Source organism: Pezoporus flaviventris, unplaced genomic scaffold (assembly GCF_033815535.1).
Source record: "Pezoporus flaviventris isolate CSIRO_AGI_PZ_B2104156 unplaced genomic scaffold, CSIRO_AGI_Pfla_v1 ptg000069l, whole genome shotgun sequence".
NCBI classification, from domain to species: domain Eukaryota; kingdom Metazoa; phylum Chordata; class Aves; order Psittaciformes; family Psittacidae; genus Pezoporus; species Pezoporus flaviventris.
This window is the reverse complement of record NW_026892617.1, coordinates 2130540-2158431: the sequence shown is the minus strand read 5'-3', so window position 1 is coordinate 2158431 and position 27892 is coordinate 2130540. Positions and strand designations below refer to the sequence as shown.

General features: G+C 43.3%; 1 protein-coding gene across 2 annotated transcripts; it reads left to right on the top strand.

The window, feature by feature from the left end:
• Positions 1-104: 104 nt before the first annotated feature.
• Positions 105-23280, top strand: ST7L (suppression of tumorigenicity 7 like). 2 transcript variants are annotated; one of them, XM_061471953.1, is made up of 15 exons: positions 105-322; positions 1151-1233; positions 2315-2474; positions 3324-3378; positions 3932-4047; positions 5993-6071; positions 6828-6982; positions 7718-7815; positions 8414-8528; positions 10330-10402; positions 11124-11226; positions 14223-14373; positions 14509-14601; positions 17328-17467; positions 22770-23280. In XM_061471953.1, the coding sequence occupies exons 1-15, from the start codon at positions 124-126 to the stop codon at positions 22974-22976; spliced, it is 1827 nt and encodes a 608-aa protein (XP_061327937.1). In that variant the 5' UTR covers positions 105-123; the 3' UTR covers positions 22977-23280. The 2 variants fall into 2 exon arrangements, with proteins under 2 accessions (XP_061327937.1, XP_061327938.1); XM_061471954.1 differs by lacking the exons at positions 5993-6071; positions 6828-6982.
• The last annotated feature ends 4612 nt before the right edge of the window (positions 23281-27892 follow it).

The window sequence follows — 27892 nt, the reverse complement described above, 5'->3', positions numbered from 1 at the left end:
CGCGCCCCGCCGGTGCAGGAGCGGTGATGGGCCTGGGGAGCGCTCTGCCCGCGCCTGTGGAGCCCGCCGCGCCCCGCCCCGCCGCCCGGCCCGCCCCTCTCCCGGCGTCCCCCGGCGGCGGCCATGGCGGATAGCGGCGGGAGCGGCCGGGGGCCTCCGTGCCCTGGGGCGGCCGCGGCGCTGCGGCGCTGGGAGCAGCTGAGGCGGCGGGTGGCGGCGGCGGCCCCGTGGGCCCGCGGGCTCCTGGCTGTGGCCGCCGGGCTCGGCCTCTTCTACGTGGTGCTGCGGGTGCCGCTGCGGCTCCGGGACAGCCTGGCGGCCGGTGAGACGCGGCGGGGCCGCATCGGGGGGCTGCGGGCTCGGCGGGGACGGTTCCCCCTGTCCAGACCGAGCTCCACTCTCGGGTCATTGGTGCGGGCTGAGCAGGGCAGGGTAGGGCCGGGCGCCTGCATTCCTGAGCCTCTCGCAGCGACACACCGAGCGTATCCACCCAGCCCCGGGGCTCTCGCTGGGGCCCGCGTCCCAGGCGGCCCGGCCAGTGCCCGGGGCGATGCTGGCCGTGCCCCGCCGCCACCCGGCCCACGCCTTGTCCCGTGGCGTCCGGCTGCGTGTCCCTGCAGACACCCGCTCCCGGGGTGGCTGGAGCCTGAAGCGGGGGAGAGCCCGAGCTGCCGGCCGCCTGCCCGCCTGGGCTGTCGGCGGGGCCGGAGCTGATGTGCAGTAGGGTCAAACCCAGGGGCAGAGAGTGCTGGAAAACTGCCTTGTGTTGGGAGTACCGGGAAGGGAGGTCTGTGGGAAATGTGTGCTTAACGTCCAGGATCAACTTGCACGTTTCCATTTGGGATTAAAATGAAATAATACATTAAATTGGCTTGTGGGCCAGCGGCTGTGATGTGGTTGAACCCATCGTCTGCTCTAAGATTTTACACTGAATTTTTTTTTTAGATTGGGTATATAACCTAATTTACTGTAATAGATGGTTGCAAACAAGAAGTAATGCTAGATGGCAAGAATTCTCTAACAAAGGAACATCTGTAAAGCTATTAGGCTCACGTTGTAATTTGCATATTTCATTTGGCATTGTTTAATAAAAACCTCTTTGTGTTTTTCAGTTCTCTTGTAAAGTCTTTGTTTCTGCTTCTCTTAACAGTGACTGTGTTCTTAAGCACTTTGACTCCAAAATTCTACTTTGCCCTTACAGTGACTTCATCTTTTATATCTGGACTGATATTTGTAAGTAGTCCACGTTTATTTGTTTTAAACGACTTTTAACACCTCTAAGATGCCTTTATTAAGGGTAAATGCACTCAGCTCTTTTCTGGTCAGACTCTAGAGGGTGCTTTTGTACTAGGAAGGAACTTGTTCAGTATCTTTTCTGATGCATTGTATGACTATTTTGCTATGTGTGTTGTACATTAGGGTGAGCCTGAGGAAGAGCACTTGTTTTAAGGAGGTACATGTCCATATGTATGTGCACAGATGTGCGTATATACATAGATATGTGAAAAATGCAGCAAACACATGCAAACTCTGCAGGCCTCTCTGTGTATAGAAAACACTGAGATCTGTATTTCCCTTAACCCAGCTGGTTGATTGTTTGGCTTCCCACAGTAACTCGGGGGGGGGGTGGTGCTATGCAAGTGTCATTGTATAACTATGTGAAAATGAAGCAATGATTCAGTGAGGGTCATCTAAACCTGTGGTGCTACATGCAAATCTTTTAGGTTAATCTCTATTTCAGTATTAGAACCTAAAGAAAATGTCTTTTCACATCAGTTAAACCTATTTACCAGAATATGCAAAGTCTGTTTCATAGGTAAGGTTTTCTTGTAGCCACCACTAAAAAAAAAGTGTCTTTTATGGCAGACACAACTGTTTTGCAGTCAGTAGTGTTGCTTGGGACTTGACTGAAGGATTTAGATTAGATATCAGAAGGTAGATTTAGATTTGATACTAGGAAGTTCTTCCTTGGGAGGGTGGTGAGGTGCTGGCACAGGTTGCCCAGAGAAGCTGGGGCTGCCCCATCCAGTTCCAGCCACAACCCAACTGAAAGGGTTTAGACATTATTCTAATGACTTGGGGAGGGAGGAACATAGGTTTGACTAAAATTTTACTGTTGTTTTTTTTGTCTCTTTCATGGCATCCTGCATGACGAGACAGGCCAAAATAATTGGTGTTAATTTATAAGCAGATGGGTTCTGTCTACAGTCATTTGCAAGGGGATGTACCAGCTGTGACCAACGGGCTCCTCCTCTCTGATGTTTGTTGGAAGGGTGTCACCTAAGGAATTTCTGGTGTTTTCTTCCTGTAACAGGTGTTTGAGTGGTGGCATTTCCGAAAGTACGGCACATCTTTCATTGAGCAGGTTTCTGTGAGTCACCTGAGGCCCCTCATTGGGGGGGCAGAAAACAGCCCTCCAGCACCAGCGGCATTCTCTGCTGGAGAGAGTGAGACCAGCAGGCAGAACATGCCAGGTATTGCTGATGTGCCCCAGCAGTTTTCCTTAAGCTTCAAGGTTGCTGGTTGGCATGAACTGGCTTTTAAATGGCTTTGACTCCACGTTAGTGCTTATTAATAATGGTAAAGGTAAACAAAATCTTCCAATAAGCAAAATCTTCCAATACCTAGAAGGGGGCATACAAGAAAGCTGGAGAGGGGCTTTGGACAAGGGCCTGTAGGAACAGGCCAAGGGGAATGGCTTTAATCTGCCAGAGGGGAGACTGAGATGAGCTCTTAGGCAGAAGCTCTTCCCTGTGAGGGTGCTGAGGCGCTGGCACAGGGTGCCCAGAGAAGCTGTGGCTGCCCCAATCCCTGGCAGTGTTCAAGGCCAGGTTGGATGGGGCATGGAGCAAGCTGCTCTAGTGGAAGGTGTCCCTGCCCGTGGCAGCGGGTTGGAACTGGATGAGCTTTAAGGTTACTTCCAACCCAGACCATTCTATGATAAATAATAATGTGTCTTTGATCTAAAATGTTTATTCTTAAAAATACGGTTAAAGTATTTTACCTATTCAGTTAAAACTGTTTCAGTAACATTAGATATTTTATTTTCTGAATATGTGCAAGATAAATATTGCATGAATGTAAACGGCAGTGCTTGATCTTTCCACCATGTGCTTTTGTACCCCAGCAATGCTGGGAAGCAACAATGCTTATGGAATAGCAGAAGTTTATAGAGAGGATCATATGTTTCTGTTCAGGTTGTGTAGTGATACAATTAAAGCACCTTTAGAAGGTAAACCTGCACTTGCATTCCTGTATTTCAAAGTCAGGGGAGTGTTGCCTGGACTCCATATTTTAAAAGTTCATATTCTTTTTTTCCTCAGAGTGCAAAGTGTGGCGAAATCCTCTCAATCTTTTCAGAGGGGCAGAGTACAGCAGGTATTTATTACCCTACTTGCCATTGCATGTTGTTAAAATGAATTTGGGGGCATACACATGACTTCTGTACAGAGCTCAAACTAGTAATATCAGGAGGCACCTGCAGGATTATAGTGGTGATTGATGCCAATCCTGTGTTTAAAAGGCACCTATCCAAGTTTTGGCAGTTTCAATGTTAAGAATGCAAATATTACTATAACATCTTTTTTTTTTTTTTTTTGAGAGAGAGGCAGTAAAGTAGGAGGAAAAGCTTTATTCAGAGGTTGAGACAGTGATTCTGAATTTAACTTCTCTTTATTAAACTGATTGGACTGTGTTGTAAGTCTCATAGGAAAACCTGCTTGCTAGGAAGTCAGATCTCAGGTTGGTTAGTACTTTCCAATCTGTACAGTTTATGGGGCAGTAGTACTTGAAAGTTCTGGTTAGTAGCTCCAGTCTTTTATTAATTGAATTTTCCTGCACTAGCTTCAGTTGTTAGGCACATCAATGCCCCCTTGATATCAGCATTGTTATTGTCTAGGAGTGCCTGTTACTGAGATTTCTCCTGTTAAAGGTACATGTGGGTGACTGGGAAGGAGCCTCTTACCTACTACGACATGAATTTGTCTGCTCAGGATCATCAGAACTTTTTCACATGTGATACAGATGCCCTTCGGCCTTCAGATACAGGTACCAGTGTCTTATGCATGACATATCTGACTGCTGGAGAGTGTAAAGTGGGTATTTAATATATACTGGTGGTAGCACAAGCTGTTGTGTGAAATGCTTTGTGAAATTATAGTTTTTCTCAACTACTAATGAGGTTTAACAGATGTATTTAGTGAAAAGATGTTTTCTTTTTTTTTGCCATGTGCTTTCTCTACTAACTTGGAGGCTGTCAGGATCCTGACTTAGTTTAAGGTCTCACACTTTTCAAATAGTTAACAGCACAATATTGAAAACCTGGATTGTATTCTCAACAGCCAGAGATGTCTCATTTAAACCTCAGTAATGAATAATGCAGTCTGCAGAATTCTTCCATTGTGCTCCACATGTTCAGTGCAGAAAACGTTCTCTACCTGGTTATTGTCAGGCTGGGTGTGAACCATTGTCAATTTGTCAAGCTGGGCAAGTGTTACTTGTCAGCTGGCTGTGACATGCTTGACATGAACGATGTGTTTTTGTTTCACAAAATGGAGTGTATTGTCTCGCTCCCTAAGCCAAGACTAATATTTTGTTTCCAAAAGAAAACTCAAACATTTTTCCACGTTATTCTTGCTGGACAGCAGAAGGTTTTGTTCCAAAAGAAACATGTATAGATTCTTCAGTTTTCTTATCGTACTTGAGATAGGCCAGATACGTAACTCCATGAGTTTTGGAGTTCTTTCAGACCTCCAGATTTAGGGTGAAAGCTGTTAGTTCTTGCACGAAAAGCGGTAGCTCCAAATATGTTGTTTTCCTTTTGCTTAGAAGTTGGGTTTCAGTTTGGGATTTCCATTTTTCCCTAATACAAGCATAGTGGGAAAGAGTTCAGAGTCATTCCACTGAGCTTTTGTTTGCTCCTTATCTGACTGATTTTGAATTCAAGTTGCAATTCAAGTGACCCTTTTGAATAGATAATTTCACCCTTTTTGGTTGTTCCTAGGACACATTCTGATAAGGCGATAAATTATTATAGTATATCTTGAATTGAATTTTCAACTCAAATGTTCCTGGAGTGGAGGAGGCCCAGGGGAGACCTTGTAACAGCCTTCCAATACCTAAAAGGGCCTCTTCAAGAAAGCTGGAGAAGGCCTTTTGACATGGGCATGTAGAGACTGGACTGGAGGAATGGCTTTAACCTGCCAGAGGGGAGACTGAGCTGAGCTCTCAGGCAGAAGCTCTTCCCTGTGAGGGTGCTGAGGCGCTGGCACAGGGTGCCCAGAGAAGCTGTGGCTGCCCCATCCCTGGCAGTGTTCAAGGCCAGGTTGGACAGGGCTTGGAGGAACCTGCTCTAGTAGAAGGTGTCCCTGCCTGTGGCATGTGGGATTGGAACTGGATGAGCTTTAAGGTCCTTTCCAACCCAAACCACTCTGGGATTCTGTGAATATAAAAACAAGTAATTTAACCCTGTGTGATCTGGTAGTTGTCTAAATCCTTATGTATGAAACAGTACCTGTGCAAGACACAGCACACTCCGTCCCCGTTTCCTTTGAAGTTCTGTTTGAAAGCTTAAATAAAACTCTGTGCGGGTCCGTGCAAGAACCTGTGTTTAACAGTTGCTCCTGCCAAGCTTTCAGCAAGCCTGGGGAAGTGTTTCCAAAAATCTGTAGCAGTGTAGAAATTGTACATCTGCCTGGTTGTGTAAGCTGTCTTTGCTCTCAGCGTAGGAGTTCTTACATGGTCAGAGAATAATCTTCTGACGGTGTTGCTTTCTTGAACTAAGTTTGCTTCATGATGAGAAGTTGCAAGTCTGCTGCTTATGGAATTCAAACTCTTGTTTACTGTTCCCTGTACCAGTCGTATAGCAAAGAGGAATTTGCAGAATGGAAGTGAATGTTACTGTGGAGCTGACCCAGAGCAGCTAGCATCACGTCTGTTGGCTCTCAGGTGTTTGTCTCTGTCCCTCATCAACCTTTCAATGTTTTTGCCACAGTTATGCAGAAAGCGTGGCGAGAGAGAAACCCTCAAGCTCGGATCAAAGCAGCATACCAAGCTTTAGAGTTGAACAATGAGTAAGTTTAGAGTCTAAGTTCAATTGCTGTATTTCTAGTGGGGAAGATTAAATGGAGTGATATTGAGCGCGCTGCCAGTTTAGTGTTCTGATAATTCTGAATAGCTTAAGGGTGACCGTGAGAATTGTACATGGGCTGCCAGTTGCACTGAAGTATTGAACCATTCTATTATAAAATAGCTTTTGTTACCTTCTTTTCTTGGGAAAGATGCCATTTAATCTATGTATCAGTAGCCATAACCAATGAGAAATGTTATTCAGATATGGAACAGTCTCAATTGAAGAAGAGGTTGGAAGTGTTTCAGAGGTGGCATCGTGCTAATACTGTATTGGAAGTTCACAGATGTCACTCTTGTGAGGGGTTTGAAAACACTCTTATAGTACAAACCAAACAATTCCACACACTTCTGTGGTCTGCTTTTTATGTAGTCTTGTTGGTTTTGTGCAAAATGTCTATCTCCTGCTTCAAAAAAAGCAAAGCAACCACAAAAACTCTCTCCCAACAATTGCCAGAGCATTTTTAATATTTCAAGGGAAATAATTTGACTTGCTGTTATTCTTTTGTTCTTTCTCCAAATGCGTACTCTGTAACATGGAAAAGGTTTCTGTTTTCCTGACGCTCACCATTTGAACTCAAGGCAATGTTCTGGTACTTGAATATTGTTAGTGCTTTGATACTAAACATCAGTGAAAACTGCCGAGGTCTAATGCTTCTAATGCTTAAAAAACACTAAACTTTATGCCTTTCTTATTACAGTTGTGCCACTGCATATGTCCTCCTGGCTGAGGAAGAAGCAACAACTATTGTGGATGCTGAGAAGTATTTCAAGCAGGCTCTGAAAGCAGGAGAAATGATTTACAGAAAGTCTCAGAACTGCCATTCCCAAAGTCCGCAGCATGAAGCACAGCTGAGTAAGGACTCATAACTCTTGGTCTTGTGTGAGCAGAAATGTAAAGCTAAAGTTAAAATTCATGATTCTAGTTAGATTCCCAGCTCAGTGAAGGAGTTCTTACTCTTGTAGCCATGCTTGTGCGTGGCATGCCATGGGATCTTACATAGCACCTGAATGAATCTTAGGCAGTGGCAGTTATGCTCTGTACTCATCGTGGGTTGTCTTGCTGAGGCTCAGTACATTATTTCTGGGAAAGATAGATAGGTAGAGCAAATTACTGAAGCAATTAGTGTGTGCCAGTAGTATCTGCTCTTATTCTACCAACTATTTTTAGGAAAAAATAGATTATTTTTTTTCTCATTTAACCTAGTTGAAAGTTGCCATTGGTTTAGATGGGCCTTGCTTGGGACAGCAGTAGTAATTATTTTATGCTTTTACGTGTGGTTATGAAAAAGGTTCATAGAATCCCAGAGTGGTTTGGGTTGGAAGGGACCTTAAAGCTTATCCAGTTCCACCCCCTTGCCATGGGCAGGGACACCTTCCACTAGACCAGCTTGCTCCAAGCCCCTTTCAACCTGTCCCTGAAGACTGCTAGGGATGGGGCAGCCACAGCTTCTCTGGGCACCCTGTGCCAGGGCCTCAGCACCCTCACAGGGAAGGCTGTGGGATTTTGGGTGGTTTGGGGCTTTTGAGAGAGGGAAAGAGAGGGAAGGTTTGAAACTGATAGCCTAATTTTTTCTGTCTTTGTTATCAGGAAGAGACACCAATGTATTGGTATATGTGAAAAGGAGACTGGCTATGTGTGCCAGAAAACTTGGAAGAATCCGAGAGGCAGTAAAAATGATGAGAGATGTAAGTGAAAATGTAAAAAGAGAGCAACTTGTTTTGTCACATTTCCAAATTGATTGTTTAATGTTCCTTTCTAGGCATCATAATGAATCTAATTCAGTTCTCTTCGGATGAGATTTGTATGTTGTTATTGACGATTTCTTGAGAACAGTTTTTTTTGTTCCTCCATGTCAGGTTTAAGTTGCATAATGTCATATGTTTCTGCTGTCCAGTTTGCTTCATGCTTTTCTCTTAACTTGTCAAAATAGCGAGCTTTAGACTTCACAATGCTTCTTTCACTTGCCCCAGGTGCATCATAAGTTCTTTTTTCATAGGAAAATATTACTGACCAAACCAGCTCACTGTGGGAGTTGTGCAAATTTGGGCTGAGAGTGTGTTGTGTGAGCCTCAGTCTACTTATTTTCCAGCAGGTGAATATAGGGAAAAACTAAAGTAGAAATGATGTGATTCTTTTCATGCTGCTTATGTGCCAGTTTCTAACACTTTGAAGGAAGAGAACGTTGAAAGAGCTTAAATTGTTGTACTGATTTCTGTGAAGTATTTCAGGGTTTCAGGTGCAATTCTGCATGGGCTTAATATATTTCTCTGTATTGATTTGCAGTTAATGAAAGAGTTTCCACTTCTCAGCATGCTGAATATTCATGAAAACCTCCTGGAGGCACTGCTGGAGTTACAGGCCTATGCAGATGTCCAAGCAGTTTTAGCAAAGTATGATGGTAAGTGATGTCTGTTGGGGAAACAGTGGTGTTTTTATGTAAGAGTGTAGGTGAGTAGGGCAAGGTGTGCCTGTCCAGAAGATGTCTACTGCTAAGCTCAGCTAGGTGAGTAGATTCACTTCATCAGCAACAAATAGGAAGCTCCAGAGTCCAAGTTAAGTTTTTTCTTTTGAACAATGAGGTCAAATGTAGGCAAGCTAAATAGCACACAAATTATTTTGTGTTTTTAGGTGACTTCTAATCTGTAAAGAAATTCCTGCGCTCACTCTGCTTCAATTCAAGGATATTGTAAATTTTTAATCTCTTTTGCATCCCTGATTATGCCTAAATTCATCAGGCTTTTATCAGTCAGTGCATAGCCCCTATAGTAATTGCTGTAAATAAGCTGGAACAGGTAGTTTTCCCTTCTATTATCTTCTAGGCTTGGCCTCATGATTCTGTAAACTGAGGTTGCTTGCCAGAGATTAGCAATGTGCAAGCGTGCTGCATGTCAGAGATTAGTGGTGTGCAAGCTTTGGTCTATTAAATGGCAGGAGCTTGCTTTCACTTTCCATTTCAGTTAATACGTTTTGGGTACTGTGCAAGTCTAGATAAAGGTTGATAAAATATGTACTTACTTTCTTATTGTCCCTACAGTTTTGCCACCTAGGTAATGCCCACATCATTAGTGCTGCTGTCAAAGCTGTCCCTGACGTTCAGAATGGAGGGACACAGCCACAGTATTTTGTGGCTGTTGTTCCCTGCTTGTGAGCAGTTGCCATGTTCTCTCTTATGTCTATTTTTTATTGCTTCAGTGAATTGAAAGTAGAATATTCTTGCCCGAATCCTGTGCCCCTTGTGCTTGGCCACCCTAGCAGCCTGCTCCTGTTACTTGGCTGTCCATGGTGTTCTGTGTGGATCCTTATTAATTTAACAGAACTGTTTCCTTATTTCCTCGTGCTTCTTCACGTTAAAATCAGGAATTGTGACACTGAAGAAAAGGTTGCTGATTTTTTCCTAAGCATCTGGAAAAATGAGTATGAGCTTCAGGCAGTCTGTAGCACCCCTGTGTTTTGCTTGACACGACAGCCAGACTTCTAGTAAGTGATGGACAAGCCCAGGATGGGATTTACAAAAAAAAAAGCAAGAGCCATCTGACTGTACACAACATGGTACTTGGGAATTAGACCCCAGACTTTGTCTGCTTTTAAAGTAAACTTGTACTGTGGAGTGTTAACCTTCTAATCTGTAATTGTCAGCTCAAACTTGGCCTCAGATAGTCTACAAAAAACTACAACTAAAAGAATTTTTCCCCATGGAACTGGAAAAAAATGGAAATTGCATCTTCAGTCAAATTTGTCTACCTGTCAGTAGTGTCATTTTTTGGTCAGCTTCAAGTCAGTCTCTCTTTTAGCATTGTGTAAAGCTTGCTGTTAATGTACAATTGCAGTTATCGGGTAAAAGAAGATTATGTTAAACCTCCTTGGGTTAATACAGGAAAATCACACCAGTCTTAAGTGTGTATTTAAACATGCATGTCTCTTTATACTCAGTTTCAATGTTTTGGTACATTAAGAAGAAAAAATTACACTTTACCACCTAACTACAGCTCTGAGTTGTTAATCAGTTGTTAATCTGACTGGTGAGCAGAAGGGAGACTGTGCAAAGAAATGCAGAGTTTCTCATCCTAGCTGAAATGTTCCAGATGTTACATTCATTGTCTGGTACACCCAAGTGAAAATCTTTAAGCTCAAAGGATGTGGGTTTAAAATGTTTGTCTTGCCTTAGGATCTTACAGCTTTATTGTTTTATTTTATCATAGATATCAGTCTCCCAAAGTCAGCAGCAATATGTTACACAGCAGCCCTGTTAAAAGCCAGAGCTGTTTCAGAAAGGTAAGCACGCATGTTTGTGAAAACAGTGATTTGTTACTAATCTTGGGTTATGCTGTAAATATGAATTTTAAAAGTCTGAATGTGAATTGAAAAGGTCTAAATCCAGTATGTAGCAGTTGCGTTTCTAAGAGCAAGTTAAGCGTATCCCTACGTACATATGTGTGTGTAGTTAAAATGCAATCTAAAGTTTCTAAATCATCTGTAATCTAAAGCATCCGTAAAGTTAATACAGGTGAAGATGTTTCTCAAGGGCCCATGTGTACATGTGTGCTTTTGTATCAGTCTTGTTTTCAGCATCTTGCTTGTGATGTTCAACACTTCTTTGTTTTGGGGATTGGGTGTGGGATGGTTGGATTGGGTGTGGGATGGTTGTGATAGTTCATGTTGGCATTTTGCTTTCACCCTGGTCTGTTTGCACAGCTGATTTCTAGCTTTACCTCTCAGTAGGTGATGCTGTATCAGGGATATGAATGACTGGGCACTCAGTTACCTTATGTGATTGACATGCTGTTTCAAAAAGTTAAACAAAACTTTGTCATATGGGCGTGGGCGACAGTCAGGATACCTAAATGAACGTGACCATTTGTCTCCTAGAAGGGTTTGTTTATCTTTCCTGATAAATCAGCCGATTTTTAATGAACTCCAGGCTTACAATGCAAATCAACACCTGGTTAGCATTTATTATTTATTACTTTCGTTCAGTATGGGTTTTTCCTTTCAGGTTCTCCCCAGAAACTGCTTCCAAAAGAGGGCTCAGTACAGCAGAAATTAATGCTGTGGAAGCAATTCACAGAGCTGTGGAATTTAACCCTCATGTTCCAAAGGTAGGAGTATTTTATTTCCTATTGGACTGCTTCCTATTGTCTGTTGAAAGCAAGTCACATTATATTATTGCCTTTCTAGCCCCATGTTCCCTTGGGTTGGTTAGGGTAATTCCAGCCACTGAGGAGTTAAATCAGCATTTATGTCGTAAATGTTTGGTGCCAGAATTAGTTGTTTGCAATAGGTGATGATCAAACAGGGTTTTCTAAAAACATATAAACTCAGAATTTTCTAACTCATTGGAAAATCCATTAATCTGTTACTGAAGTCCCTTTACTGGGTAAGGGTAAGCACTAATACAGAGAAATTTGGATACTTAAAATCCTTGAAGCCAAATCAAGTTCTCCAAACAATAACCACTCACAGTGTTTCAAACCACTTTTCTGCTGTGCTTCCACGCATCGCTTCAGGATTTAGCTTATGCAAATATCTACAGTCACTTAGTTTATTCATCCACGTGTCAACAAGATTCAGAATCAGTGTTGCTACAGGCTGTAATGTAGTTACTGGCATTACTTGAAGTGGCCAAGGTACAGATTCCACTGGGTGAAAATAAAATGTTATGTTGCTTTTTACTGTACTAGCGTTGGTGATGTGTTCAGCTTGAAACCTTGAATGCCGTAGGTTGGCTTAGTCCTGGACCTAATCCTCTCCAAATGATCACGGAGTCCCAGTGACCGGTGCTGGGAGGGCTGGAATTATCCAGCTGCTCTATTCTGTCTGCCTGTCCAATCTAATAGAATGTGCACTGAGAAAGCTAATTGCTGGGAGAAATTGCTGCTTGTGTGCATGACTGATCAAGAGCGTGGCAAGTTCATTTCAGACAGTCTCAGACAGATTTTTCTTTAGCCTCTGCCTTTAGGGGAAGAAGATTATAACGCATTATCGTTATCTAGAAGTGCTTTTATTTTGTGTATCCTCCAGTTGTTTCAGGAGCTTCATATACATTTTAAAAGAAGCTAAGATACCATTTCAAACAGGCTATTAGCAAAATATATTCTGTAGATCTATAGACAATCACAGAAATTGGTTCCAGGTTTCAGCAGTTTGATCTTCTCTTCTAATTGTGTACCTATCCAGTCGTCTTCATGATTGATTTTTATTACAGTAGTGCTTTGAAACATGAGTTTATTAGATGGCAGGGCAGGAATTCATTGGTGCTGGCTGTCGAGAACTCTGAAATGCTCATAGTCCAAGCAAAGTCAGTGGACTAGTGGGGAAGAAAATCTGGGTTTGGAATTTGTAGTCAGTTCTGTCCCATGGACTAAAAATAAATGAGTCTGTAAAGTTGAAATCCCTTTCTTCTTGCATCTGATGAAAGGGGTTGTCTTTACACGTAACATCATTTTGCATAAGGAAAATAATGTTTGTTTCCCTTTGTTCTGAGTTCTGCTTTTACAAGGATGCGTTTTGTTTGGCAACCGAGGAAAGCATTTTACAGTGCCAGAGAACTGGCCCTCCTGAGCTGTTTCACATTAGAGATTTGTAACTACATTTTGGTCATGTAGGAAACAATCATCTTCTGAATATCTTAGACTTTTATCTTGTGTGCAAAGACTTTCTCAAATCTGCAAACCCCAAGGTATTTTCAGGGGTGAGACTTTGCCTGTTTTATGGTTGAACACTGACATGAAAACCTGCCAGACTCTGGAGTTTTGCTGTTTATGGGTAACATGGGCACAGAGACAGCCAATGCACTGGTATGTTGTGGCAATACTTGCAGAGGGGCTTCATTCCCCACCGCTGTGCGTGGTTAGTAGTGATGAGGAGTCAGGTCAAGGGTCAGATATTGGAGACCATTTTCCCACAGCAGCCCAGTGTGAGTGATCCTTCCCTGTGTTAAACAAAAATAAATTAAAAAGAAAAAAATTGAAGAGGATTAGAGGGGATTAGCAGGAATATTCCCCTCTGGAGTGCAGGCCCAAGGCACTAAGAGAAGAACCTAGCCAGGCAGTAAATGTGCTTTATTTGGCTAGGGCATAACCCCTCCTACATTCCTTCAAGAATCTGAATGGGAAAAGTTAAGTCCTCAAACTGGATTAGTAAATAATCTCATAGTTTGTGGCATCTGCTGAAATAAATCGGCGAGTTAGCTGCATTCTTACACTTCGGGAGACAGTCAAAGGAATTGCCAGCTACATTGATCAAAGAATGTGGATTAACTTTGGCTGTGATTCAATGAGACACTACATGGTAGGAAAGAACGACTCACAGGTAAATACTGGAGCTGAAGCTGTCATTTCATTCCTGTAAAAGTTACTCATCAGGTTTTAAAAGCCAAATTCAAATGAATACCTGCCCTTCTTTTTAATAGCTATGAGAAAATAAAATTGCATGTCCTGTGTTTCGAGGGAAATGGAAAACTATTGATCCTTGTGTTCCCTGACCCTGCTGTGCAGCAGCTATTCTGCTGATGGAGGGACAAGGCTGCAACTGAAAAAACCTGAAAGCGAGAGATACCTTGTGGTAGTCCAGCAAAACCACATGAAACCAAGATTTTCCTGGATTAGGTTTGTTGTTATTCCTTTGGTTAGCACACTTGCACTTTCTGGTTTGCTCCTCATACTTGAGAGCTAACAAGTACTTAGCCTCCCATGTTGAAACTGTGGGTGATGAAATGATGTGCAAAAATAACCTCAGTGGTTTGGTTGTTAGTAGCCTAAACTTGTAGCCCATTGGTATTGTACCTGCAACATTACACTTGTATGTATAGTCCACAGGAATGTATTTTTATTTTGCCTTGCTGAAGATGCAGGTTTTTTCCTTATGCTTTGTGTGTGAAAACCCCAATTTGAGTCTTAGATAAAACATGTGTTTTGCTGCTTTTCACTTCCCATGTGGGCTGTCTGCTCTATAGTGGGATGGGGCAGGTTCTTCAATAGGCAGAAGCTGGCCCCTGTGATATGCTCAGTTGTGCCTCAAATGATCATTTATGTTTCACAATTCAAAGTTCTTGACTATTCCATGTAATAAGAGTCCTTTCCTTTCTTACTTTCAGTATTTACTAGAAATGAAAAGCTTGGTGCTACCTCCAGAGCATATTCTGAAGCGAGGGGACAGTGAGGCAGTAGCATATGCTTTTTTTCACCTCCAGCATTGGAAGAGGATAGAAGGGGCTCTAAATCTGCTACACTGCACGTGGGAAGGCAGTAAGTATCTCTCCTTGGTTTATTTTTCCTATACAGTAGATTAGTCTCTCTGCTTTTATTCATCTCCAGCACAACTGGTTCTCTTTGTCACTTGGTTTAGATACAGATCTAATGTCACCCACTCTTTTTTTTCAGCATTTAGGATGATCCCATACCCATTAGAGAAAGGTCATCTGTTCTATCCCTATCCCAGTTGCACAGAAACAGCAGACAGAGAACTGTTGCCAAGTAAGTGGTTTCTAAGCAGTAATGATAATAAAACATAAGCTAAGGGCATGTTCAGCTTGTGGTATTCTGTATTTACCTTACTGTGAATTTTTTAGTTGGAGCTTCCTGTGAAGGGGATTCAGCTGTTTGTTGCTGTCCCTCCCAAATGATCCTGAAGCACTTGACATGCATGTGTGGTAAACGTTAGCTTGATTCCGTAACAGTGCAAGCCCTTCGGAGATGAAATCTGTGTGTGGTACATTCAGACCAAGTTTGGCCAACTCTGAGAACAGCAAAGTGGGCCAGTTCTGTAAGTTACTTTTAGAAGAAGTCTTGGATTTGACTGCTGTTGTAGAGGAGCGCTCTCCTTTTAGCAAGGACTAAATGCATGATTCCAGCCCTGCATTTCAGCGTCTAGCAGAACTTGCCTGTGATCATACAGAGAACCCTTGGTTAATCTCAGCTCCACAGAATATTGCTTTCTGTCATTAATTCATTGGTACATATTTGTCTGTTTCCTGGAACTTTTTATCTATGTATGCATTTATGGATTTATACTAACACTTTACACTGAAAAGTAAGTCTTCTTCAGCTGCTCATTACTTCAAGATTACTTTGTACAATGATGAGCCTACATGTTATTTTTTCTTTAGATAAGGCAAACAGACTAATCATTGGGGTCTGTGCTCATCAGATTTAGGAAGATAGCATTAATTCAGATCAGAATTGGACTGCTAATTGTACATGCTAATAGAGTTCCGTTGGGATAGACTTCTACATTATGAAGAAACACAAGTCCCTTGGGACTGAAAAGGGCTACTGCAAAAGCACCAGCAGAACCACTGAGACCACAGCTGTGGAAAGGAAAACTGCGCATACTTGTTTCTGTTTCAAAAGCCTGAAGTTATATTTAAAATGTGTAATGTAAATTTGCCCCCAGACTGCTTTAAATTACTCATTTCTCACTTATGCAGGATATTGCACAAGGAATTCCTTGGTTAGCAGCTACCCCTAAATTGTAGACTTCCCAGCATAATTAAACACCAACACATGCAGCTATTTCAACAGGATCACTCACGCATTCCTGTTATGTTTTAAATATAAACTTACCCATAAATAAAATCATCTTAACACTTTTATTGCAGAACTTCCTTGAGAAATCTTGACACTTTTGGTTTTGGTTTTTTTTTTTTTTGTAATTTATCTATTTAAAATAACGTTGACCAAATCAATGGTTCACAAATCCTGTATTGGTCTGACTGGTACCAGTTTTGTGGCTATGAACACACAGATTTATCTTTAGTTGTCCTTATCTATTTTGGGTTTGATTTTGATTTTTCAGTGTAGGAAAAACTTCTGTTGGGACCTTTCCTAAATTATAGTGCTCCATATTTCACATAGTATGAGTGTAGAAGTGTTCTATGGTAGACAAATGGTTTCTTTGGTTGCACAGTAGAGGGGAGCAAGTTACTGTTACCTGTACTGTGGCCTAGCAGGGCTGGTTGCATATTAAAGTGAACTGATAATCGCTGGGAGAACATTAAACATGGCTGATGGGCATTAAGCACAGAGCCCCAAATGTTCTCCTTAGTAGTGCTCCAAAATCATATACTTAAAAGCAAACCAAAACTCAAGCACTTGACCATTAACAAGTTGCAAGAGCACAAACCACTTCTGCTGGGCTTGCTCTTACAATGGAAGCATATTGTGTGCCAGCATTCAGGAGCTACAACTGAGAGGGTAGAGTGTCTTCTTACTCCTCAGACTTCAGTTTAAAAACTAATATTATTGCATTTTCTTGTTTTGTGAGAGGGCTTGCTTAAATTTTGAGGGTTTTGTTAGATTTTAAGCACAGTTTGGGCATGCTGCCCTTTCAGAATTAAGTATGTCTATAGAAACTGGTTTTTGTCTGCATTTAAAAACCCTTTAAAATCACTGGATAAAAGTTCAGAGCTGCAGGTATTCTGAGCCAGTAATTGCAAATTCACACATGGGTCCTCAGCTAGTAACCAGTAGTAGTGTCTTGAGTGCTGAAAGCTCCAGATGCCAGTCCTTAGCCTGTCTAATCGCCTTCTTTGGATTTTGTTACCATGAATTGGAAATTGCAAGGAGCTGCTATGTGCAGAATTTATAACCTGGTCCTGGTAGTGTTTTCTTTGAGGTCTGCTCTGTCAGCTGCTCTGAAACAATTTACTGTGGCCTACCAAGCAGGAATCTTTGAGAAGTATTAAGGAGCTACCCTGTATCTACAACAGGATGGTTGCCTTGGGCTTCTTACAGGGTGGGAAGAAGTGCTGGTCTCTTCAGGTAACAGGATTAATGCTTCAGAGCCTTGAAACACCTGAATTGTTTCGGTTGGTTTAGGTAATTTGGACAGCTTGTGAATTGTACAGTTCTTCCCGCTGTCCTGTTGAAAGAGTAGGTACCAAAAACTAAGCCTCATAAAATGCTTCAAAAATAAAGCCCATGCAAGATAAAAAAGATTGGGAAGAGAAAGATGTATCAACTATTAATAAGCATAGAATCATGGAATGATTGTGGTTGGAAAGAACATCTAGTTCCAATGAATGAAGAATTTAATATAGGGAAAAAGGCTTGAGAAGTTTTAAGTGCTGGGACCTAACGTGCTGCATGATAGTCCCCACTTAATCCCTCTGAAAGCCTAGAACTGAGGTACAAGACTGTAAGTAATTCAGAAAACTGTCCTTGATTATCAAATACCAATAATTCTCCATTTTCTCTTTCAGCATTTCACGAAGTCTCCGTTTACCCACAGAAGGAGCTCCCCTTTTTCATCCATTTCACAGCAGGCCTGTGTTCCTTTTCGGCGATGCTTGCCCTCCTCACGCACCAGTTCCCTGAGCTGATGGTCATTTTTGCTAAAGCTGTGAGTATTCTCTCTGTCGTGGGGTAACTTGTGGGATGTTTTGAACTTGGAGGCTGGTGGTGAAGAATGTTCTAGTCAGTCTCATGCTTGTTGGGCATGAATCATTTTCTCTCCTTTTGTAAGAATCTCATTACTGATCAACACTTGTTGAAATTTGAGCAAAATGTCTGGTTTGGAAAGATACTGACTGCTACTATAACAGCATGGCTTTAATTTGCCCTCTTATGGTAAGGGAGCAGCATTTCAGAGAAATTCTGGCACAGAGTACTGTGGTGAGTATGGATTTTATTCTCATGGAAGTCAAGACTGCAGTGTGAGAGCCTCAGATACATTTATGGACTGGAGATCTTGAGAAGTGAGTAAAAGGCAGGCTGGGCTGCAGGCAAAACCAGATCTCTTGCTGAGCATTGGAAACTAGTAGCATGGTGTGAATGGAATGGATGGGAGCACTGGTCAAGTAACTGTTAAGTTCCAGCTGGGTTCAGCAGTTAGCTAGCTGTCACTTCCCTTCTGGGAACCAGACCAATGGGTTTATATCTCGCCCGGTTCCAGTTACTCGATGGAGAACGTGTTCAGTGCCCACAGTTCTGTCATTTGAGTACTTGTTCAAGGGCAGAAATTACACTTGACAATGGCAATCAGGCTTTTAGGTAGATATGTTTCTAATCCAGGCTGCTTTAAACGTATCTAAATACGTCTGCTGTTGAGCTGTTTGTTCCTATGGGTACCTTCTGTGTGTCTCCTCTCTCCCTCTCTCTGCCCTGCTTTTTTCCAGGTTTCTTTTCCTTACTTGTTACCACTGCTGCTGGCTGTAACCTTGTCCTCTTTCCTTGCACTCTGAAAGCTGTGCTGTCTCATTTGACAGAGGGAGAAACTGCCTAGGCATCTTCCCCTCCCCACTTCTCATACTAAGCCATGCAGTAGATATGCCCTTTATTGAACTGTGGAGCTCATGCGGTAAAGCAGAGTGGCAAATAAAGAGCTCTGAACTCTCAATGAATCATTTCTTCTAGCTTTGCTAGTCAAAATAAGGGGGTGAAAGGCATTATGCTTTCTTGCTGTTTTAATGCAGCAGGTAATGGAGACCAGGGAGGTGAGCCTTTTTGCTTAAGAATACTTTGTTCCTAAAAGCGTTGGCTTTGCTAGTGATTCTAGTCTACAGTGTCCAAGTCATGCAGGTCTGAGAGTGGGGCCTCATTTCCACACAGTTCTGTTGATCTTTATGTTGGAAAATGTAGTTGGACATGCCAGTGACAAATTTCAGTGCTGCTCGTAATTGGCTGGGTTCATAGTAACCAGGGTCTAACTATCTGCTTGATTAATTCTGTAAGGACTGCATTAGCAAAGTTGTATGATTTCCAAAGAGATACAAGGTCAAATGTTATGCTAACAAAGAATTGCTTGGTGAAGTTCTCTGCTGGGTTTCTTGAACCAAAAAAAAAAAAAGACTTTGTACAAGTTAGTTGGCTTTGCATAATGGCATTTTGAATGTCAAGTGACGTGTCCAAATGAGGGGAAAAGACTCCCAGGGTCTGGTCATTTGCAGTCTGTTCATTTTGCTTGTTTTCTATAGGAAAGGATGGATAGTGTCTATTCAGTTGAAAAGATGGTCAAGAAACATGCATGTTGCTGCATCATTCCACCAACCAAGTCCCACTGGTGGCAGGCACAGACAGAGAGGTTCTTGACACTCACTGTACCAGTTTCATGCTGGTAAAAGTGGAAACTGTGTATTGAGATAAACAGCAAAGAAAGGAATTCCGTATTCATCTCTTGAGATTGACAGCTGACAATACAATCTTCCAGTATTCTGCTCTTTTAGATGGAATTAATATGAACTCCCAGTAATACCCATAATTATTAGATTATTGTACTCTCAATCCCATTCCTGATGCATTCAAGGCATTCACACAACTTGCAAGAAACAATGATACTCAAAATCAAACTAACCCTTCTGATTTTATTCATAGATTGCTTCAGTATTTTAAGTACAGATAATGCTGTGATGGCTGCTAACACTGTTGTGTTCTGGAAGTGCATGGTACTAGCATCTAGTTGAATTTTTATACTGAAAATGGAAGTTTACCTTCTATTTAACAACATCTGCCTCTCTACCCAAAAATACTGTATTGCAACTATTATTTGCTGTATGTAGCATTATATTTGCAGGTAATTCCAGTGCTTTAAGCTTTCTAAATGATTTTTCCCCATGTATTTAATTATTGCAGGTATATTTTCATGGTGTGTTTTAACTTATTACATATAGTAATTTCAGATAATAAAGTTCTAGGTGGCAGATACCTGGAGTATGTTGGCCTTAATGAAAAAGCAATACAAAATATTTCTAACAAATTGTTGAACTGTTGAATTTCCCAACAAATCCAGACCAGAGCTTTAGGAAGGACAATTGGAAAGTATGATACATGTGGAATTTTTCACTATAAATCTCTATAAAGTGACTTAAATGTGACTCCTTAGATGACATTTCAGTTGTTTCTTGAGCAACCTGTTGTTTCCAGCAATTGAATCTACAGCAAACTGCAGGCCTCTAAAGGGTTTTAAGAAGCTGAATACCTTTGTATTGACTTGAAAAGTCTGAGTTTACATATTTTCATTTGTTAGTGCTTGAGTTTGTTTCCTCCATAATAAATCACAGGGTAAACCTTGGCAAGTTGCTAAAAATGTTCCAAGTGGCCAAAAATCACAATGAAGCATTTACTAGTTCCAATGTATACAGCGTAATACACCAGCAGGAGAGACCCAAGCGCTGGTGCTGTCTGCAGGTCGGATCCTTCTGGAAGGGGACTATCCTGGGCCGTCCTCACGGCCCTGGGACCAGGCACCAGAGGGGGTTTCATGGGGTCTTGCAGAGGTGGAAGGGTTTCCCAGCACCAGGGAGTGGTGCTGGCGTTAGCATTTACAAGCATCTGCAAGAAACCTGGAGAGGGGCTTTGGACAGGGGCCTGTGGGGACAGGCCAAGGGGAATGGCTTTAACCTGCCAGAGGGGAGACTGAGATGAGCTCTTAGGCAGAAGCTCTTCCCTGTGAGGGTGCTGAGGCGCTGGCACAGGGTGCCCAGAGAAGCTGTGGCTGCCCCATCCCTGGCAGTGTTCAAGGGCAGGTTGGACACAGGGGCTTGGAGCAAGCTGCTCTAGTGGAAGGAACCCCCCCATGGCAGGGGGTTGGAACTGGATGAGCTTTAAGGTCCCTTCCAACCCAAACCATTCTGTGGTTTATGGATTCAGTTAGACCCAAATGTGGCTTTCCAGTTCTCTTGCAACTCGGACTTTTAATATTCTCTGATGAAGGGAAGATGTGCCACTGGGGACGGTGGCATAGGTAGTGGTAGAGAACTCCACATCAGCTGAAGTACAAGTACAGTTGTTCTCAGTGGGTAGGAGCTCAGCCTTGCTGTTTGTTTCAGCCAGATATCTGATGCCTTGGAGAATCACCCTGTTCTTGGTCATCAGAGACCAGCAACTACTTAAGGAAGCTGGTCAGAATATCCTCATTAAGTGACAGGAGGGAGGAGGCGCACAAAAGGCATGGCAATAATCTGTGCAGTTCATTGAGAAAACTGAAAAATACTGTTACATAAAACAACCTCTGAAACTGCAGATGAAAAGGTGGAGAACTGGTAGCTCTGTATCATCTTGTCCAAATCCTTCTGTAATCTCTTACGAAGACACCAAAAAGTCTGCCTTCAAGAAAGCCAGAGATGCAGAGTGACAGCAGGCACTGGAAATAGGCTTCTTAGAAGTTCCTTTAAACAGCTAACCTTCCAAGCAAGTCAGTCCCATTCTTTAAGTCCAAACTTTGTGCTACTGAAATAGGCCAGTAGTAGTTAATACTAAAGTACTGAAAAAATATTGCAGCAGTGTTCCTGCTAAATCCTACTAAAAACAACTTCTTTGTGCAGGGAATTGGACAAAATCCTAAGACAGTCCGTGTTCTAAAGTGTTTTGATATGGATTGCTTGATGTTTTCACAACAAAGCAAGAAGTCATGGGGCTTACATTAAAAATTGGCTATTTTTTTCTGATTGCATGATTAGAAGAAACCATTTCTCATTCTTCTTGTTTGTAGCTCCCCGTTAAAGGACTTCTTGCCATTTTGCTGATAGCAGCCGTCTAGGGGGAGAAAAATAGGACTAAAGAGAGCCCTGTCTGGCAAGTCCTGCTTTCTGTGACACACTGTGTTACTCTCTGAACAAATCCCTCTGCCACTTTCCCCAGAGCTCATTAGTGAGACTGGAGAATTAACTTTTGAGCCAGCTGCTGAACTTTTCATATTTATAAACACTTGAGTCTTTTGCTTATCTAAGAGAAAATGTGTATAGTTTGGAGATGTGCACTTCCCTCCAATGTGAAATGAGTGGTTCTACACTTCATAGAAAAAACCCAAAGCCTGAAGTTTCCTGTCACAGCTGAGTGTCGATGCCAAGGGCAAAGGTTTCTTGCCTTGCTAATCTCCATCTTAACTCATGCACTTAATGTGAAGGTGCCACACGCAAGCAGGCAGGGAAGAAGCTAGCTCAGTGAAAAGCTCCTGCACTGCTCCGAATGTTATGTTTTAAAAGCCTTTTTAATGTAATATTTGAGGTTATGATAGAAGCCAGGAGGGCCCAAGTAAAACCCTCAAAGTAAATGAGTCCTGTCATTGCTGCCTTGTGAAAAGAGGGTTTGTGCAAGGATAACTCAAGTCCCAGTGGAATACTTGGGGGATGGGTTGAGAAGGTGCAGAGGAGTTTGCACCATTTGTTTTAGCCTAATCTTTATTTCTGGAACTGTTTAGATGGCATCTAGAATATGGATCCTGTCTGGAAGCATGGGCTGGTCTTGGTGGATGGTCTGTTCAGTTTTCACACATTTGAGTTGATGACCTGCACAGAATCCATGAACTTCCAAGAAAACACACTGTCCTCCTCCCCAGCCCGTTCCACACTGAAGAGGGTGGCTGGAAATGCTGTGGCACAGAGAAACACTGTCCTAATCCCCACCCCTGCTTCTCCCTAGGTGCTGCGGGTGCTGTGGCCTGTGAGTGCTCCCAGCGTTCTGGCCTCCAGCTGAGTGGCCTGCACCAAGGTGAGTGGATGAGGCTGGAGCCCTGCCTTCCAGAGGCATTTTTCTTCTTTTGTATGTCTTGGGTGGTATTTAATGTTTCCTGCAAGCCTGTTTCATGGCATCAGCTCTGTTGCCTTGAGGGAAAGATACAGGGTGGTTCTGTGTTCATACCTCGAGCCTGTAAAAAGACATTGGTTTGGACACTGAGCTAATTTGTTGTTGTGTTCTGCTTCTTCCAGTGCTCTGGGACTCTTCTTTCACCCCTCAACTCCATTATGGAAAACATCAAGGTCTTCTTGCTGTCCAGTTTCTGGCATCAGATGACTCCAGTGTCACTGGAGATGCTTTCCATGATTGTTCTCGTAAGCCTCACCCCAGGTGGTTACCTGACCCCTGCATGTGTGGGGCAAGGAAGAAAGCTGTGCTCTTCAGACTCCTACCTTTGACAGGCTTCCATGTTGGTAATGGTGCTTAACTTACGAATTCCTTCTTTGGCCTTAGTCTGTAATCACCTAAGAAAACAGTTTTTGTTGAGCAGTACCTTAATCATACAATTGGAAGCTGATACTTCCTCTGTAAGAAAGGAGAGGACACAAATGGAGCAGATGTTTGGAGTATTGACACTTCCTTCTCAGCTGCAGATGCACCAGATAATTGGCTTAGATTTAATTTTATAAGCCTTCTTCAAAATATTTGTTAACAGCAAAGTATGGTTCTGCTTTCGTTATTAAAAGGTTGCTTCTTAACACATTGAACTTGTTGCCTTCTTAAGTGTCTGTTTAAATTGGATTTTAGTGGGCAAACAAAGATTTGTTTGTGTCCTATAAGCTTGCGTTATGCAAGGAAATGGAAGTATAAACTCCTTCACACTGATACTTCTTTAAATTTAATTGTGTATCTTTTGTCTTTCAAACCACTTTGCCTTGAAGCACAGGCTGCTTTCTGAAACTGCCAAAAGTGGTTGTGATATCTGCATGGGAGTCTTTTGGGAGACCTGAACTTTCAAGTGTTAGTCCAAAGTATCATCGTTGTTGATATCAAGCCTTGAAGAGAGCGGAGATGTGGAGCACTCTTCAAAGGAATTGCTTCATATACGGACCAGCTACAAGGGTTTGTTTACTGCAGAGGTGAAAAAAAGGCTGTGGCAGCCAAGTGGTTTGAGGTAATTGGTATGACCCCCATTAGAGAAAATGTCTCCTTTCTCACATTCAGGTCCACTGCTTGGCATTGAGGAGGCAGAGTCACGTTAACCAAGGCTGCTTAAGGGTGGGAGTGATAAAAATAGCCCAGACTGGTGGAGAAATGCAAATTCTGAGCACAGGAAACGTTGGCCATCATCTTACATTTTATAGATAAACACATATACTTACCATGATAACTAGGGAGATTTTACATGTGTAACCTTCACTGATCTTGGTGAAGGATTGATGTCAGCTGTGACATTGATGGCTGCTTTCAAAGGTGGTGTTAATTATTCTAGTTTCTCAATTTTGGATGGAAGAAGCTTGCTGTAGCCTTCTCTGTTCTGTATAGTAACACCTAAATCAATCAATTAGAGGTCAGTTTGAGTTGACCTGTAATCTGTCTTGATGCAGAAGACTGGAAATGACTTTTTTCTTCTTTATTCCCGACTCCTTCTTTACATTGTAAGCAAAGTGCTATCAGGTGGAGAGTTGCCTACGCATCTCATGTAAGTGGAGCTTATTTGTAACCCTGGCTGAGAGGAAACACACATGTTTAGCTAGAAATGCTGTTGTTACTCTCCACTGTATGTATGTATTGACTGGGCTTTAATCCAAGTGAAATACTTGAATTCATTGAGGAGTCAAGAGGGGAGCCCTACACAAAGGTACTATCACATTTTTTGAGTTGCCTAACTACTAGCAGGTAATTTGCTCAACTCTCTTTCCAGTTGAATGTATGTCATTGGGGCTGTTTCTCGCTGTGGAATCATTGGGGTGATTAATAGATATGTTGTGTTCATGTAATTTCACTTCTTGGTCCGCAGGGGCCCATAAGGTAACCAACCTAATGCTTTTTAAAGTTGAACATTTTCCAGCGTTTGTGTGGGGTTATAAATGAAGCACTGCCTCCCATGTATCATCCCAAGAGCTGCTTTCTTTCACTGTCCTCCCCTGACATAACAGTAAGAGAAAGGGGATGGGCTTATGCTGAAAGTATAGCTGGCAACAGGCAGTGTAATGAAAATCTTCCTCTCTCTGCAAGTGCCAGTAATTCTTGAGGAAGGAGGAGCTCTCTCTATGATTTCCTAGCAGGGCTGTTCATGCAGTATAGGACATTGATTTGCCACTTTGGAGCAAGGCCCTACAACCTGATCCATACCATGGTAATAGCCTGTATCAGTCCATATGCAGTTAAGTTGCATGCATGTGTGTGTGTATATACACATATATATATCTGAGGGGATTCTCCCCGTCTACTGCACTCCAAGGAGACCCCCTGCAGTCTTGATCCAGCTCTGGGGCAACAACACAAGAGGGACGTGGAGCTGTTGGAGAGAGGCCAGAGGAGGCCATGGAGATGCTGCGACGGCTGGAGCAGCTCTGCTCTGGAGCCAGGCTGAGAGAGCTGGGCTGGGGCAGCCTGGAGAAGAGAAGGCTCCTGAAGGGGAGACCTTAGAGCAGCTCCAGTGCCTGAAGGGGCTGCAGGAAAGCTGGAGAGGGGCTTGGGACAAGGGCCTGTAGGGACAGGCCAAGGGAATGGCTTTAACCTGCCCGAGGAGAGACTGTGAGATGAGCTCTTAGGCAGAAGCTCTTCCCTGTGAGGGTGCTGAGGTGCTGGCACAGGGTGCCCAGAGAAGCCAAGCCAGCCAAGCGTGTGCATGTCTCCAGAGCATTCTCAGCCATGTGTGGCAGTGTCTTCTCCTCCAGAGTCAATGACTTTGTGCTGAACATCTTTATGGAGTCAAACTTTCCACTGGCTACTGGTGCTGTTAGAACAACAAAGCTCTTAGAGCAGCGGTGAGGCAGTTTAGACTAATAAATATTTCTAGGTAGCAGGGTCTCCTTAAGGCAGCTCTAGTTCATGTGGGCTTTGAGCCACATCAGAGTTATCCTCTGGGGAATGAGCTCTCTTGCAGTTATTCACCATGCTGTGAGCCCTTTGCTCTCTGGGGATAGGTGTGTGTGTTACTAGCTTTTGTGCACATGTATATGTGGCAGCAGGACTTCTGCTGTCAGAAACCCTGGTCTCTGAGGTTTGGTGACAGATTCACATGCAGATGGTCACCCCATAGCCCTGGCTGCTGCACTGGAGCAGTTCCTGCTCCGGGTTTGTGGCAGGCCAGTTCCTTCCCGCATCTCCTCCGGTGCTCTTGTTTATTCCCTGCTCCTCATCCTGGAATTGTTGTGAGGGTGCCAAGGCTCGTAGATCCATGACTCTGAGCAAGGCAGGGTTTAAAGGTCATAGTCAAGACCATTAATAACAAGGTGCAAACGGCTGGTTTATATGTAATGTGAAGCTTTTTACTTATTTCATTTTTGCACTTTGGGGGCTCTGTTTGCTTATGGAGCACTTGGTGTCTGGTACCTATTTAGGCTGAGAGCAGGCAATTGGGTTCCTTCAGGCCTTCAGAGGAATGCAGAAAATTGTTCTCTGGTGTTGTAATTCTGCTGGGATAACTGGAGCTTATTTGTCTCTCTGCTTATTAAATGCATACTTGTCTTGAGGTCCTCTTCTTTTTTTTTCTGAGAAACATTGGGTGAATCCCAAGGACCACAAGTGAGAGGCAGATTCCAGGGAGAGGGGGAGAGGGAAGTGCCTGTACCTCTACAGGCTGCATCATCTGCCTCCAGTGCCAACAGGCTGGAGAGGTTAGATACGAGAGCAAACTCGCTGAGAGGAAAGGAGACAGGGATGGGGCTCACACAGACATACATGAATGTTGCCCTCGCTCCTGCCCACAGATGAGACATCGAGGGAGGGAATGCACCTCCCAAGCTGCTAATATATGGGTGCTGTGAAGGCAGGGAGCAAACCCACCCTGATGCTGTGCTTTGAGCAGAGGACAGTGTTGGTAGCATGGGCAGGAAGGGCAGATGGGGTTTGTTCTCTACCAGCTTCTGTGCCCTGTTTTGCTGTTATAAAGGACCGACAGATTCTTCCCTCTTCTGCAGTTAAGGCTGTACAGTGCGCAGGTGATGTGTGAGCTATTCTGATCTTATGTGTCAAAATCCTCTCAACATAGATCATGCTGATGGCAGCAACCACACCGGTCTGAATTCACCCTGCTTTTAATAAAGGTGGATAGAGGGGAAGGGCAGCTCCAGCATCTAGCTCTGCCTCTCGTCTCCTGGCTCCCTCCTCCCTTTCTCAAGCCTCCCAAGCGGGGTGTGCTCTGCATGCCCCAGCCCTTAGCACTGCAGCAGGAAGACAGTGATGAGGGATGCTGCTCATGTGCTTGGAATTTTCCTCATTTCCAGTTTCAGTTGTACTGTGCTTTTTGGTGGGCCCTTCGGTGAGTCTGGTCACTGGGGAAAGCTAGAAAACACACCCACACGTAGTGCCTCAGTGAGGATGCATCCACAAGATGAGTGTGTCTCCAGTGGGGATCTGCTTGCTGTGGTTATTTCTGGGCAGTGACATTTTCCAGTCAGCCTGGGTGCACTGAACTGTGCAATCATATCATGGCCTCGGTAGCTCGGACCCTTCTCTTAAGGACCTCTTGATTTCTTTTCTAATTTGGCTGTAGACTATCATCAGTTATAAACCAGTGTGACACAGTGTGTGACTATTGCATTCTCCTGCATTGACTCATGAGCTGAGATTCCAGAGCAGTGACCCCCTTGCTGCTCGCTGGAGCAGCCTGTGGTGACTTGGCTGCAGTGATTCAGGATGTGAAAGCTCCCACACAGGTCTGGGCAGGTTGTGCAAATGGGAGTCAATGGGCCCTGATGAATCTGACCCTGAGAGCTGGACCTATTACAGCAGATGACCCCCACAGGCCACACAAGCAAAGCCTTTTGTGTGTGTGTGTGAACGTGATGTTGAACTGAAGGGCAGCAACAAGGGGGTTTGGGACTGGGTATAGGTGAGCAGCGCGTGTGCTCTGCATCGCTGCAGCTCTTGATCTTATCACTTGCAACTTGACCATGCTGCAACTTGATCTTATCACTACACCCATCCCAAAAAATGATGGTGTCACCTGGACCGTGGTGACATGAATGGCTGTTCTCACTCACATGTGAGAAAAAATAGCCTGAATTTCTGTGGATCCTGTGTTTCCAATGCCTCCTAACTCCTCCTGGGTGTCCCATCCAGCTTCTTCAAAGAGGGTAACTTACTCTGAAGCTCATGGAGGAATTAATTCTGCTCCTTGTCCTTGAGCTCAGACAAGCTTCTG

Bases quoted from the DNA above. Each gene is read 5' to 3' on its own strand.
- ST7L (XM_061471953.1), top strand. From the start codon at position 124: ATGGCGGATAGCGGCGGGAGCGGCCGGGGGCCTCCGTGCCCTGGGGCG. The intron at 1,234-2,314 runs GTAAGTAGTCCA...TTCCTGTAACAG, and splicing joins TTATATCTGGACTGATATTT to GTGTTTGAGTGGTGGCATTT. The intron at 14,602-17,327 runs GTAAGTGGTTTC...TTTCTCTTTCAG, and splicing joins AGACAGAGAACTGTTGCCAA to CATTTCACGAAGTCTCCGTT.